We start from the raw sequence: 14,259 nt of genomic DNA, 5'->3' as shown, positions 1-14,259 counted from the left end.
TTTATTATCCCTCTTCCTTCAACCTTTTATTATCCCTCTTCCTTCTTCCTTTTATTATCCTCTTCCTTTTTATTATCCCTCTTCCTTCCAATTCCCTCTTTTATTATCCCTCTTCCTTCAATTCCTTTTATTATCCCTCTTCCTTCAATTCCCTCTTCCTTCAATTCCTCTTTTATCAATTCCCTCTCCTCTTCCTTCAATTCCCTCCTCTTTTATCCTCTTCCTTCAATTCCCTTTTTATTATCCTCTTCCTTCAATTCCCTCTCCTCTTGTTATCTATCCTCTTCCTTCAATTCCCTCTTTTATTATCCCTCTTCCTTCAATTCCCTTTTATTATCCCTCTTCCTTCAATTCCCTCTTTTATTATCCCTCTTCCTTCAATTCCCTCTTTTATTATCCCTCTTCCTTCAATTCCCTCTTTTATTATCCCTCTTCCTTCAATTCCCTCTTTACACACATTGATGGCAGATGACAAGAAAATTATTAACATTTCCTGAATTTAATTATTATTTTTCCTAACCAGATATTCACTTACTAATTAATTGAAGTTTTAATTATCAGTTAGAAAAAAAAAGTAATATTTGTGGTTTGGTATGATTTTAAGTGGTTCGTGATACTGGTTTAGTTTTCTGTGATGTTTGAAGTTGTTTTAAAGTTTAACTCAAGATTTAATAAAAAAATATCGAGGTTAATCCGAAGGAATTATTCATTATTAGTGAATTTTAAAATATGTAATTTTAGAATTTTTTTTTATTAGTGAATTTTAAAATAATATTATTTTTAAATCATCAAAATGTAATTAATTATTTATTTAATCATTTAAAACTGTAATTACATAAATACCTGTATCTCTTAATGAGGAGTTTACCTGTGTGGCTATTACCTCATGTTGACCTTTGATCTATTTCCACCCTGACCTTACTACCACCCCGGCCCTACATAATAATGACCTCTGACCTCTATATCTCCACCCTGACCCCACTACTGTTGTCACCCCCTACAATAATGGTGACCCCTGACCCCGCTAATGCTGTCACCCTCTAAATAATGACCACTGACCCCACAACTATTATCACCCCCTACATAATAATGACCTTTGACCCCTAACCTCAACTACCACCCCCTCACAATACTAACCTTTAACCCCATATTGACCCCTTACAGGTAACGGGCTACTTACTAGTGTCACACGTCGACGTTAAGAGGATCGTACTACCTTCACTACAGATCATTAGAGGTCGGACGCTGTTTAAAATCTCGGTAAAAGATGAGAACTTCGCCCTCTTGGTCACCATGTCCAAGATGCACACCCTGGAGATGCCTGCACTCAGAGGTATGGCTGTTGGTCTATTTACCTCTCTACTTATTTACCTATTCTACTCCACTATCTACCTATTACTTGTCCATCTAATTTATGTATCTCCTTTTCCACACACACACACAGATCAGTATCATTGAGAACCACCATTACTTCGTCATTATCTGCTGCTAGTGGTGGTGGTGGTAGTGGTGGTGGTAGTGGTGGTGGTGGTGTGGTGGTGGTGTGGTGTGGTGGTGGTGGTGGTGAAATAGAATAATGTTGATGTGGTGGTAGTGTGGTAATTGTGATAGTGGTAGTGGTAGTGTTAATGGTGGTGGTAGTGGTGGTGTTAGTAGTGGTGATGATGATAGTATGGTGGTGGTGGTGGTAGTAATAATAATAGTGGTAATATAGAGTCATCGTGGGTAATGGTGGTGGTAGTAGTAGGTGGTGGTGGTGGTGGTGAGGTGGTGATGATGATGGTATGTTATGGTGGTGGTGGTGGTGGTGGTGGTGGTGTGTAATGGTGGTGTGTAATGGTGGTGTGTAATGGTGGTGGTAGTGGTAGTAGTAGTGGTGGTAGTGGTAGTAGTAGTGGTGGTGGTGGTAGTGGTGTGTAATGGTGGTGGTAGTAGTAGTGGTGGTGGTAATGGTGATGGTGGTAGTAGTAGTGGTGGTGGTGGTGGTAGTAGTGGATTGTTGCTTTACGGTACCAACCAAATATGGCGTCTTATCCTTGACAACACAACACACACACTATTATTATTATTATCATTATTAATGTTATTATCAATATTATTGTTATTATCATAATTATTATTGTTTTTGTTATTATTATTATCATCATCATCATTATTATTATCATTAATATCATTACTACAGACATCCTAGAAGGCAGCGTAGGAATCATCAATAACTACAACCTCTGTCACATGGAGACGATTCTATGGCCTGAGATCATGTCAGATGCCCACGCCAGATACGATTTCGTCTACAACTTCTCCGAGCCGAGAAGATCCTGCCAGTGTGACCAATCCTGTGATAAAGGATGTTGGGGGGAGGGCGAAAACAACTGCCAGAAGTTTAGCAAGTTGACGTGTTCGCCCCAGTGTAGCCAGGGGCGGTGTTATGGACCCGGCCCTAGAGATTGTTGTCATCTCTTCTGTGCTGGAGGCTGTACGGGTCCGACGCAACGGGATTGTTTGGTGAGTGTTTGTGTGTGTGTGTGGTGGGGTGAGTTATTTATGCTTAAAAAACAAAAATATGTATTCTCAAAGCTACACACACACATATTGATTTCATTCACCAGTTCGACGCCTACCATAACCTAAGACTAACCTTCACAAAAGCTGAATGAACACGACACAAAGTATTATTAGTTACAAACTCAATATACCAGTGTGTCCGGTCTTCCACTATGGGAGATTGTGGTTCACTGTCTCCCACACCCACCCACCCACCCGCCCGCCCGCCCACCACACCTGCTCACCTGTCTGATCTAACCTAAGCTAGTTTGACCTGACCTGACCTGACTTACTTGTCTGTCCTAATCCCCCCTCCTCCTCCTTCCCCCTCCTCCCACCCATCAGGTAACACTCGTTTGGGGAGGGGGGGGTGTAAACATACATAGCTCAAGGGGGGAAAAGTGGTTATCAATGAAGCTGGCCAGGTAATAGTGGCCATGTAATGTTAGTGGCCAGGTAGTGATAGCCAGGTAGTGGAGTAGTGGCCACCAAGGAGCTCTGTTGGCCCCCCGGCAGCTGTGTGAATCCATCGACAAAAAAAACCCCGATAAAAAACAGTGGGCAGAATGTATGTGTTTAAGAGCCCATTTGAATAAGAATAGAATCGAGCTGACCAGTTAGCAATTAGGCGGGGCAGTCCTGGCCCACGGCACACACACACACGCACACACTAAGCACACTAAGTCTCTCACCCCACCTCTCCTCCCACACTAGCACTAAATCTCTCCTCCACACTCCACAGAGTCCTCCCCACACACTCCACACCTCCCTCTCTCCCACCACTAAGTCTCTCCTCCCACCTCTCCCACTCCTCCCCTAGCCTCTCCTCCCCTCCTCACTCCTCCACTAGCCCCTCTCCCCACCTCTCTCCTCCCCACTAAGTCTCTCCTCCCACCTCCCTCACTCCTCCACACCTCTCCTCCCACCTCTCACTCCCCACCTCCCTCCCTCCTCCACAGCCCCTCCCTCCACAAGTCTCTCACTCCACCTCTCTCCCCCCCACCCCAAATCTCACCCCACCTCTCACTCCCACTCCCACACGGAGTCTCCACCCACACCAGTCTCTCTCTCCTCCCCCACTGAATCTCTCCCCCACCTCTCTCACTCCCACCACTAAGTCTCCTCCACACCTCCCTCCTCCTCCACCAGCCCTCTCCTCCCCACACCTCTCGCTCCCCTAAACCTCTCCCTCCCTCACTCCTCACCCCTCCTCTCACCCCCACCTCCCCTCCTCCCACACCTCCCCTCACCCACACCTCCCCTCCTCCTCCTCACTCTCCACTAGCCCTCTCACCCCACACCTCTCTCATTCCCCCACTAAGTCTCTCACTCCACACACCTCTCACTCCCCCACTAAGTCTCTCACCCCACACCTCTCACACTCCCCCACTAAGTCTCACATTCCCCCACTAACCCTCTCACTCCTGCACAGGCCTGCAGGAACTTCTACGACGACGGGGAGTGTAAGCTGGAGTGCCCGCCGATGCAACGCTACAACACCATCACGTACTCCTGGGAGGCCAACCCCAACGGCAAGTATGCATACGGCGCCACCTGCGTCAAGAGCTGCCCGGAACACCTGCTCAAAGACAACGGGGCGTGCGTCAGGTCGTGTCCTACGGGGAAGAAGGTCGTCAACGGAGAGTGCGTCCCCTGCAGCGGTCCGTGCCCCAAGACGTGCCCGGGTACGGAGTTCATCCACGCCGGGAACATCGACGACTTTAAAGGTTGTACGATATTCGACGGGGGGCTGACCGTCATGGACCACTCGTTCGCGGGGTATCAGTACGTCTTCCCTAACTACACGTTCGGGCAGAAGTTCCCCAAGATGCACCCGTCTAAACTGGAGATCCTCAGCACGCTCAAGGAGGTCACGGGTTTTATCAACATTCAGGCCACGCATCCGGAGTTCACTAACCTCTCCTTCCTCAGAAACTTGGAGGTCATCGGAGGTCGTGACCTGACCGAGTATTTCTCTTCCATCTACATCATTAAGACTTCCCTCAAAAGTCTTAACCTCAGGTCACTAAAAAGAATTCGATCAGGAAAAGTCTGTATATTAGAGAACAAGGAACTGTGTTTTGTGGAAAAGATAAACTGGAAGAAGTTTTTGGGTAATGGCGACGACACCAAGACCAACCCCCTGACGCTGCTTCAGGCCAACGCTAACAACGACCACTGTGTCGAGGAAGGTCTGGTCTGCCACAACGAGTGTAGCGACGAAGGCTGCTGGGGGATTGGGGACAATGAATGCCTTTCCTGTAGGAACTTCAAGTTGGGCAACAGATGCGTCAACAACTGCAACAATCCCGGGATCTACAACACGGACGACACCGAGTGCGGCTTCTGTCATAACCAATGCGACAACAGCTGCTACGGACCCGACTCCAACCACTGCAGTAGTTGTAAGAACGTTAAAGACGGCCCATACTGCGTGGAGAGATGCCCGGACACCAAGTACGACGGCGGCGGCGAGTGCATACTGTGCCACGAGAACTGCGACGGGGGGTGTAATGGGTCCCAGAACACCATAGGGGAGGACGGCTGTACGTCGTGCAAGAAGGCCGTCATCGACGAGAACCTGGAGGTACAGTACTGCCTCTCGGAGAACGAGCCGTGCCCCAACGGGTACTTCTCCGAGTGGGTGGTACACCAGGAGACCGGTCACCTCAAGAGACTGGCGGGTAAAACTGTCTGCCGCCACTGTCACCCTCGCTGCAAGAACTGTACGGCCTATGGCTTCCACGTCAGCGTGTGTCACGAGTGTGTCAACTACCGCCGGGGGGAACACTGTGAGGACGAGTGCCCTCAGGACCACTACGCTGACGACGAACTCCATGAGTGTTTAAAGGTAAATAAACTCCTGCAGTGTCCTCTCCCACGCTTCATGGTCACAAGTCCCTCTCCCACACTTCATGGTCACAAGTCCCTCTCCCACACTTCATGGCCACACGTCCCTCTCCCACACTTCATGGCCACACGTCCCTCTCCCACACTTCATGGCCACACGTCCCTCTCCAACACTTCATGGCCACACGTCCCTCTCCCACACTTCATGGTCACAAGTCCCTCTCCCACACTTCATGGTCACAAGTCCCTCTCCCACACTTCATGGTCACAAGTCCCTCTCCCACACTTCATGGCCACACATCCCTCTATTTACACTTCATCATCCCATGTTTGTTTTCAACTCTACTGTGAATTAAAAATTTTGTACATATGATAATTAAGATTTAGAACAGTCACAATATACAGTCCAGTCCAGTTCAATACAGTCCAGTTTAATAGTCTAGTCCAATACAGTCTAGTACAGTTCAGCCCAGTCAATTCCAGTCCAGTCCATTCCAGTTCCCTTATTAGGATATTGAACCCTCAGTCTCCCTACGTCATTCCAGCAAGTTCTCACACAACATTTCCCGATGGTTTTATGTTCCAGTGCTCATCGGAGTGTTCCAATGGCTGTTCCGGACCACTGGAGTCGGAGTGCCAGACGTGTCGTAACTACAGGATCTATCTGGTGGGTGAACCTCGGATGAACAACACCAGATTCACCTGTACAGCCTCTTGTCCTGCCGAACTACCCTACAAGATCTTCCCGGAGGACGCCTCGGACCCCTACTGTGGCAAGGACCCTCTGCCGATACCCTTGTAAGTATGGCGTTAGGTTAGGTTAGGGTTTGGTTAGGGTTGGATTTTGAAAGTTATTAGACAGCTTTAATTGGAAGTCAGCGTAATTCGATCAAGAATGGGTTAATGGGAATCATTGATGGGTGAGCAAAAAGAATCCTGTTCAATACTATCTGATTTTTCTTCAGTAGGAACAGTTACTAGATAAACAGATTCATAAATTACTCTGGGTATAACTTCACTATTATCATCCTCACTAGATATAACCTTACTTGCCAGCTGGTCGGGAAACACGCCATCTGCCGGGACCACAATGCAATATATTGACCACGATACAATTGTTTGTTTTTATGTCTGGTGTATATACAGTCCCCTGCATATATATTACTGTGTTATAGCACCATACATGTATAAAGGAATTGTTTATTTATGCCGGTCGGTAAATTTCGTCGCTGTCGGAGATAAATAAAAAACATCGGAGTCTGAGAGTAATTTTGACGTCGACAGGGACGACGAGAGCATCCCGGCCATCTTGGGGGGAACTCTGGGGTGCGTGTTCCTCCTGTGTACCTTCCTGGCCGTGTTCTGTTACCTGTGGTGGCAGCGGAACAAGACCAAGGAGGCGGCGTTGAAGATGACCATGACAATGATGCCCTACGACGACAACGAGCCGCTCAAGCCGACCAACATCAAGCCTAACCTGGCCAAGCTGCGGATCGTGAAAGAGGCCGAACTGCGCAAGGGCGGGATACTCGGGTACGGCGCCTTTGGTACCGTCTATAAGGGCGTCTGGGTGCCCGAAGGAGAGAACGTCAAGATCCCCGTAGCCATAAAGGTGTTACGCGAAGGTAAGAGACATCAGTGGTGTAAAGTTAATATTGGTGTTAACTTCACAAGACACCAAATACAATTCCCTTTCTAATTGTTACAGAGTTTTACATAGTTTCTTGTGTCATTTGGAACCCCAGACATTCACCAGCTTTATAAAAATTACCTCAAAAGTCTCATTAGCATTCCTAGTTTTTTTTATATAACAAATTAATAACTTATCAATTATTAAAACATAACCTAACCAATTATTTATTTTTTTAACATCTTATAGTATTGTTGTTGTGTTATACATTAGCAGTAGAGAAATTGTGTCTGTTTTTGGGGGTAATCCTAAACCTGTTGTTAAGATGTAATTGATCGTTCATGGTCGTTGTTAACATATAAATAGTAGGAACACAAAAGGGGTCAGGTAGTATCATATCTCAAACCTTCCCCACACAACCCCCCCCCTCCTTAAGAAGTTACCCCTCCCCCTGCCCTCCTGAAGAAGTTACTCCTCCCCTCCTGAAGAAGTTACCACAGTACCCCCCCACTCCTCCTCAGGTACCGGGACAAACGTGAACAAGGAGATCCTAGAGGAGGCATATATCATGGCGTCCGTGGATCATCCCAACCTTCTGCAGCTGCTGGCCGTGTGTATGACCACCCAGATCATGTTGGTGACGCAGCTGATGCCTCTCGGATGCCTTCTAGATTATGTCCGCAATAACAAAGACAAGGTAAGGTCCCCGCTGGTGAATTTGACGTTTGTTCTTTTGTGTGTGTGCCGTTTATGTTTTTCCTTGTTTGTGCGTTTAGATCTGTTTTTTTCTCGAGGTGAATTTTACGTTTTTTTGTAGCGTTTACGTTCTTTCTTACTCTTAGATCTATTTTTTATCTCTTGAAATAAAACCTCTGACGTTTTTTAGGCACCGTTTACATTCTTCCTTACGTTTGGATCTGTTTTTTTCTCATGATAAAAAAAAACCTCCTGATGTTTTTTTCCGTTTGCCAGATTGGATCCAAGCCACTTCTAAACTGGTGTACCCAAATTGCTCGAGGGATGACTTATCTGGAAGACCGCAGGCTGGTACATCGTGACCTAGCAGCCAGAAATGTCCTGGTGCAGACGCCCAACTGTGTCAAGATCACGGACTTCGGTTTGGCTAAACTCTTGGACTACAATGAGGATGAATACAAGGCTGCGGGAGGAAAGATGCCCATTAAGTGGTTGGCTTTGGAGTGTATACAACATAGGATCTTCACCCATAAGTCTGATGTTTGGGCTTTTGGTAAGTTATATTAAGATAACATTTACGATATATTAAGATAACATTACTAAGGTTTATTTAAAGATAAGTCTGTCTAAAGGTGATCTTATATAGTATAGTTATTAATGACTGATTTTACTTTTGCGTCTAGGGGTGACAGTGTGGGAAATCTTGGCATATGGCGGACGGCCTTATGAGGACATCCCGGCCAGAGAAGTCCCGGACCTGTTAGAGAAAGGTGAACGTCTACCCCAGCCGGCCATCTGTACCATCGACGTCTACATGCTCATGATCCGCTGTTGGATGCTGGACGCCGAGAGCCGGCCGAGTTTTCGCGAGCTGGCCGAGGAGTTCGCCAAAATGGCCCGAGACCCGGGACGTTTCCTGGTCATCCCGGGCGATAAGCTGATGCGCCTCCCATCTTACACCCCCCAGGACGAGAGGGAGCTGATTCGTTCCCTCTCGTCGGCCATCGAGGGCGAAGGCATCGTCATGGCCGCCGAGGAATACCTCCAGCCCAAATACAGCGGAGGCAGCATCGGCCTAACCGCAACAACCACCACTTCCTCGACCTCAACGTCCGATCCCACCACCCCGGTCAAGAAAACCGCCGGGTACGCTATAGGTACCGGAGCCGAATACATCTCCGGAAGGGCGGAGTCGCCCCAGAACCGCCACAACCTACAGAGGGAGAGGAAGTATGCTCATCTGGAGGCCGGGGCCGTGGGATCCCCGGGACAGAGGCCGAGGGGCGACTCGCTCACCTCCCGGTACTGCTCTGACCCTCTTAAGATGCTCGGTAAAGGTCTGTATTGTGTGCATTTTGGAGTCCCCTACTTTTGTTTTTCATTGCACCACATAATGTTCTCTCTTACACCACATAGCTTAATATTCTCTTACACTACATAACTTAGTGTTCTATGCATTATCACCACCAGCTGCATTATCACCACCAGCTGCATTATCACCATCAGCCGCATTATTTTATTGATGATTATTAATGTTGATTATTATTGTTAATTATTTGTTGTTTACAAGACTATAAAAACATGATATTGTATTAACACTCCTGATTGGTCACACTCTTAGATGGTAACACCCCTAATTGCTGACCCTCGTTACAGATGTTGGCGATGACGACTGTTTTAACGGTCACAGTCCACCTGCGTCAACGCCCGGTTACGGTTGGGTCGGTGATCTGAGGCTCGATCTACCCGTTGATGAGGACGACTATTTGATGCCTTCACCACAGTCTTCTGGTCTGGCTACTATTGGCCCCTCACACCAACACTATATGGACCTTATGCCTGATGCTCCTGGTATGTTAAGTGGCAGTAGTAGTAGTAGTAGTAGTAGTAGTAGTAGTATCATTATTATCATTATTATTAGTGTTATTCTCATCATCATTTATATATCATAATAATGTATAATATTAATGTATAGTACCTGGTAACTTCCCAACATAAAACGAATCTTGTAAATAAATAGGACGGCGTATAATGTTAAATAATTATTCCAGACGGACGCAGACACGACCACAACCAGCCGTGCGGATTCAAGGGCTCCAATGGTACCATCGGGCAGCAGTGGGTAGGCATGGACAACCCGGAATACCACATGATGAACGCCCGGGCACAGATGTACGCCGGGAGACGCATCCATCCCCAGCAGACGGTTGGGGTCCCCGTGCTGGAGTCTGGACGCTTCAACAGCTACGGCGGGGGCAGCAGCGGTCACAGCAGCGTCAGCAGTAACGGCCTCCCGCACCACCAGCAGCAGCACCCGGCACAGGACTTACCACACGAATACTACAACGAACTGTCGCCTCATTCGCCCCATGCCCTGGTGGCGCGGAGTGAAACTACGGTCTGAGTGTCGAGATATTAACTCGCCCGTTCTGACCCCTAAGGTGAACTTCATCACACACTAAGGAGTCAGTCTAGCGAGTTAGAGTGCGTGAATTACCCATCCCCCCGGACTTATCAAAGTGTGCGTTCTGTATTCCTCTTACCCCTTCCCAAGTGCCGGTAATAAAGTGCGATGAGAATATAGACTCGTGTCGTAACGGATATTCAGAACGGGGTAACGAGGACGAAGGATCCTTAAAGAGTGTGGGTGTGTGTTGGGGGGGGGGGCGGGTGACATTCGGAAAAGTCCTTGCCAAAACGATAGTGTCAATACAGTGCAAAACAAAACAAAAAACAAAACAATCATTCTGGTGTGGAGAACAAACCATCATGACTAAACTCCCTCAAGACAATAATACAACAGGTTATTATTCCACTCCTAACCCACTTCTAACGATGTGTTCACTTCTAACTATGTGTCCACTCCTAACTATGTGATATATAACAATGCCAATTTCATAACTATACATGTAAACGATGGTCGTTCAACACCGCATCTCTAACCCGACGTCTTGAGTGGACTGCGGACTCGACCGGACTGTGACTAGTCCACGTCTCAGAGCTCCAAAATGGCTCTAGTCCACGTCTCAGAGCTCCAAAATGGCTCGCCGTTATTTCTGTGATTTTATATATAGTCTTGGCTATTTTGTTGCTAGTGTTGCAATAGAATTAATAGAAAAAGCCTTTTGGGTGAATATAACTCATGGGGAGGGGGGGGGGGAGAAGCTTGTAATTAGTGATGATGATGATATTAACAGCCGTTGACCTTGTTGTACAGGTAGTGACCCAGCGAGAACCACCGTGTGACCTTAAACGGTCTTGGCCGAGGTTATTGGTTCGTATTTATCACGGGAGATAGTCGTTGACGAGTTAAATGACTTCGTTGCGATTAATGGTAGTTATGGCCGGGTTTATTCCGAGTAATCATGGCCATGTACTCTGGCAAATGATTAAGCATACTCAAACACCCACAACACAGCATTTAACCAATTTATTCTCGAGGTTAATCATCGCTACGTAAACGTCCATCTCTGCGTCTTAACGATCGTAACGTGGCAAATTGACTTTTCCCACATGGTGTTATTGGTCAGGTTGGCTTAGGTTAGGTTAGTCCCAGGGCACAGTCTTGCCTCCCAACGTCAGGATTGCCCAAACGTCTTGTAAAAATGCGCGATCAGCATTAAGTCAGCCTCAGTGCGGTGTGGAAACGGCATACAAGCAACTCATCCGTTGGTAAGTACTGTATAGTTAAACGATGTTATTGAATTGCTCTCTCGAGTGTAACGGTCGTTGGGTTTCCGTGTATAAATAAATATGTATAGTATCGAACTGCTCTTTGTTGCCAAGTTTATTCCCGGTCACCTTGAAATAAAAATAAATAATAATAACGTGTTTCCGGAAATGCTAAAAAAAAAAAAAAATCAACAGCATTCGTAAGTGTTCATGGTGCCAAAAGTTCCCTATACTCCGTGTGTATATATATATCTCTAATCTGCCGTCTTCTTCTTAGGCAGACCAAGTAGTTGCCATTTTTAAAATTATATCCCCCCCCATCCCCCCTGGAAAATAATAGTTTAATTGATGAACTAGAGGAATGGGTCTTTAAAAAATGTCATTTGATAATTTCTTCACAAATCTTTTTAAATAAGTCTGTGCTGAATGAGACTTTTGACTTGTTTATACGTTTGAATGTTTTTATTTGGATACAAGTTTAAATTTTTGATCGTATAATTTCAGTGATTAGGTTATTGACGCCCTGTTTTCTTCATCCGCTCGATAGATTATTGTCGGAATCCGTCTTTTAGGTTGAATGAATCGTTAAACGGCACTACTCCGTACGTCCATCCGTCTATTTGTTTACTGTCGAGGTGACACTGTGGTATAAAGTACAAATCATTTCTTCCATTCACCCATTCCAGCTCCTGTGCTTGGTCTGTCGGATATGCACAAATATTATCCCCTTAGAAAAGTCAACGTCGACAGCCCGTGCAATACTCTCAAGTGCGTAAATATAGCTGTCAGTTAGCTTAATATTTCCATGTAAGAAATTCCTGGTAGCTTTGAGCTTTTTTTTTTTTAAGGACACAAGACTTTTGTTTTTAATTTCACTGACAGTGGTATTGTAGAAAACCCTCTGTCTGTCTGTATGTATTTTTAGTTTTCCTGTTCAATGTACAGTGTTTTATATATGTGTTTTTGTAGGATTTTTTTTTAATGATGTCTGACGTGTTTGGACTGATGGGCGGCCATACAACACATTCCCCTGTAGCCATATTTTAATACTGACAATGGCAATTTACTTTTTTAACTTTTTTAGTGTTTGATATTTTCACTTACAAATATCTAAATACTTGTTATGATTTGTTTATGAATTACTTGTGTATTAGTGATGTCCTGAACGATCTAAAATTGACATTGAAAAAGATATGAAATACATGAGGACTTCACACGAACATCAATTAAAGAAATTGTATTTTTTTTCTCTACTTTAAAATACTGTTGAGTTTTAACCCCCGTCTAATCCACTACACAAAAATAATGTACAGTACAATAATTGTATGATATATTATAACATGTTGGCCAAATACAGAGGTCTCAAAAAGTGGCCGCTCGTAAGGAACCGTGGGAACTTTTTGATTCATCTGGGAAACTTTTCCTTCTTACTCTACTCAGTCAGGGACCTGTAAAAAATATATAAATATCCAACTCGAAAGTTCTATGCCGGATAAATGTGAACTATGGCGTCTTCAGTACGTGACCCATATTTAAAAACGTACAGTAGACCCCCTTGCTATTCGTGGGGGGTTTTAAGTACCAAGAAATGGCGACGAATTGGCAAAAAACCGCGAATAGAGACTCGTACTACCTCCGTGCATTACTATATACGTATATTGTGTATGGGAAATACTTAAAAGTCGCCAATAATAACTCTCCTTTGTATGTTGAAGCCTGGAGCATGATGGAGTGATGTACAGTATGTTAGGTTGAGACATCTGGTTAGGTTAGGTTAGGGCGATCATCAGGGTCACTGTTGGAAGAGGGTGATGCAGTGGGGGCGACTCGTAAGCTAGCCACCACCATCTACCCACCCCAAATCCCGAATAGCTAACCCACAAATAGCAAGAGTTTACTGTATGTTGTAAGCGTATCATAAACAAGTTCAGGTTTCTAAAGTCGTCTTATTGCATTGTGGGATGACTTTATCGCCCTAAGTTCCGGAACAAGACAAAATAATGGGATGAGTTAGATCTCTACGTCCCAGCCATTGGTACAAAAAAAAAGTTATATTTTTTACGTCCATTAAATAATGAAAAGTTAAGTGTGATCGGTGACGTGGCACTTTTAGTAATAATCGATAATCAAAACAAAATTTCTCCGCTGAGTGATCGATCAAAAATAAATAAAAATCCACATTATTGATCAGTTTATCTTCCATATTTCTTTATAGAACATTATTGTAAATATTGGGGCTGTAAATTGTAAAGTATTTTTAGAGCAGAATTCATCACTTATATTTCAATACCATAAGTGTTTGTGTTTTTTACTTGTACTTAATAGGAGTTATGTACTTATATTTACAAGTAGATTCTTCCTGACTTTGGTAGAATCTTATCGTGTTAATATTGAGAACTAGCCAGTGTGGTAGAGCTAGTGTGGTAGAGCCAGTGTCATCCACCTGGTGTTATAGAGAATGATTGATGCATATTACACCGGCGGCTGACACTGGCACTATGAGATGGTGTAGTCATCAAGAGTGGCAGGTAATGGTTGTTGACTGATGCCTTACTGAGACGAGAGATAATGTAAACATACCACAATTTTTTGCAATAAAAGGCTCACTATGATGTGTTTATTTATTATCTCTTACTCCCTGTTGGTTTACACATACATACATACACACACAACAGTGCTACACATACATACACACACAACAGTGCTACACATACATACACACACACAACAGTGCTACACATACATACACACACAACAGTGCTACACATACATACACACACAACAGTGCTACACACACACAAAACAATGCTACACACATACAGTAATGTCTCTGTTACTCGGAACAAATGGTCCACAACACTTCCAGG

General features: G+C 45.0%; 1 protein-coding gene across 1 annotated transcript in view; it reads left to right on the top strand.

Annotated features, from left to right (window-relative positions):
• LOC121865936 (epidermal growth factor receptor-like) overlaps positions 1-14,004 on the top strand; it is a 52,323-nt gene extending 38,319 nt beyond the window's left edge. Inside the window, exons 4-13 of the mRNA XM_042365499.1 lie at positions 1,165-1,333; positions 2,183-2,505; positions 3,977-5,395; positions 5,981-6,192; positions 6,679-7,019; positions 7,546-7,721; positions 7,997-8,273; positions 8,404-9,057; positions 9,377-9,571; positions 9,772-14,004. Of these exons, the coding sequence (XP_042221433.1) occupies positions 1,165-1,333; positions 2,183-2,505; positions 3,977-5,395; positions 5,981-6,192; positions 6,679-7,019; positions 7,546-7,721; positions 7,997-8,273; positions 8,404-9,057; positions 9,377-9,571; positions 9,772-10,124 (4,119 nt within the window). The 3' untranslated portion in view covers positions 10,125-14,004. The remainder of the gene's footprint in view (positions 1-1,164; positions 1,334-2,182; positions 2,506-3,976; positions 5,396-5,980; positions 6,193-6,678; positions 7,020-7,545; positions 7,722-7,996; positions 8,274-8,403; positions 9,058-9,376; positions 9,572-9,771) is intronic.
• The last annotated feature ends 255 nt before the right edge of the window (positions 14,005-14,259 follow it).

The sequence above is a fragment of the Homarus americanus genome, unplaced genomic scaffold (genome assembly GCF_018991925.1).
Source record: "Homarus americanus isolate GMGI-L3 unplaced genomic scaffold, GMGI_Hamer_2.0 scaffold5142, whole genome shotgun sequence".
Lineage (NCBI taxonomy): Eukaryota > Metazoa > Arthropoda > Malacostraca > Decapoda > Nephropidae > Homarus > Homarus americanus.
Note: the sequence above shows the minus strand (reverse complement) of the source record. Positions and strands in the feature narration are given on the sequence as shown.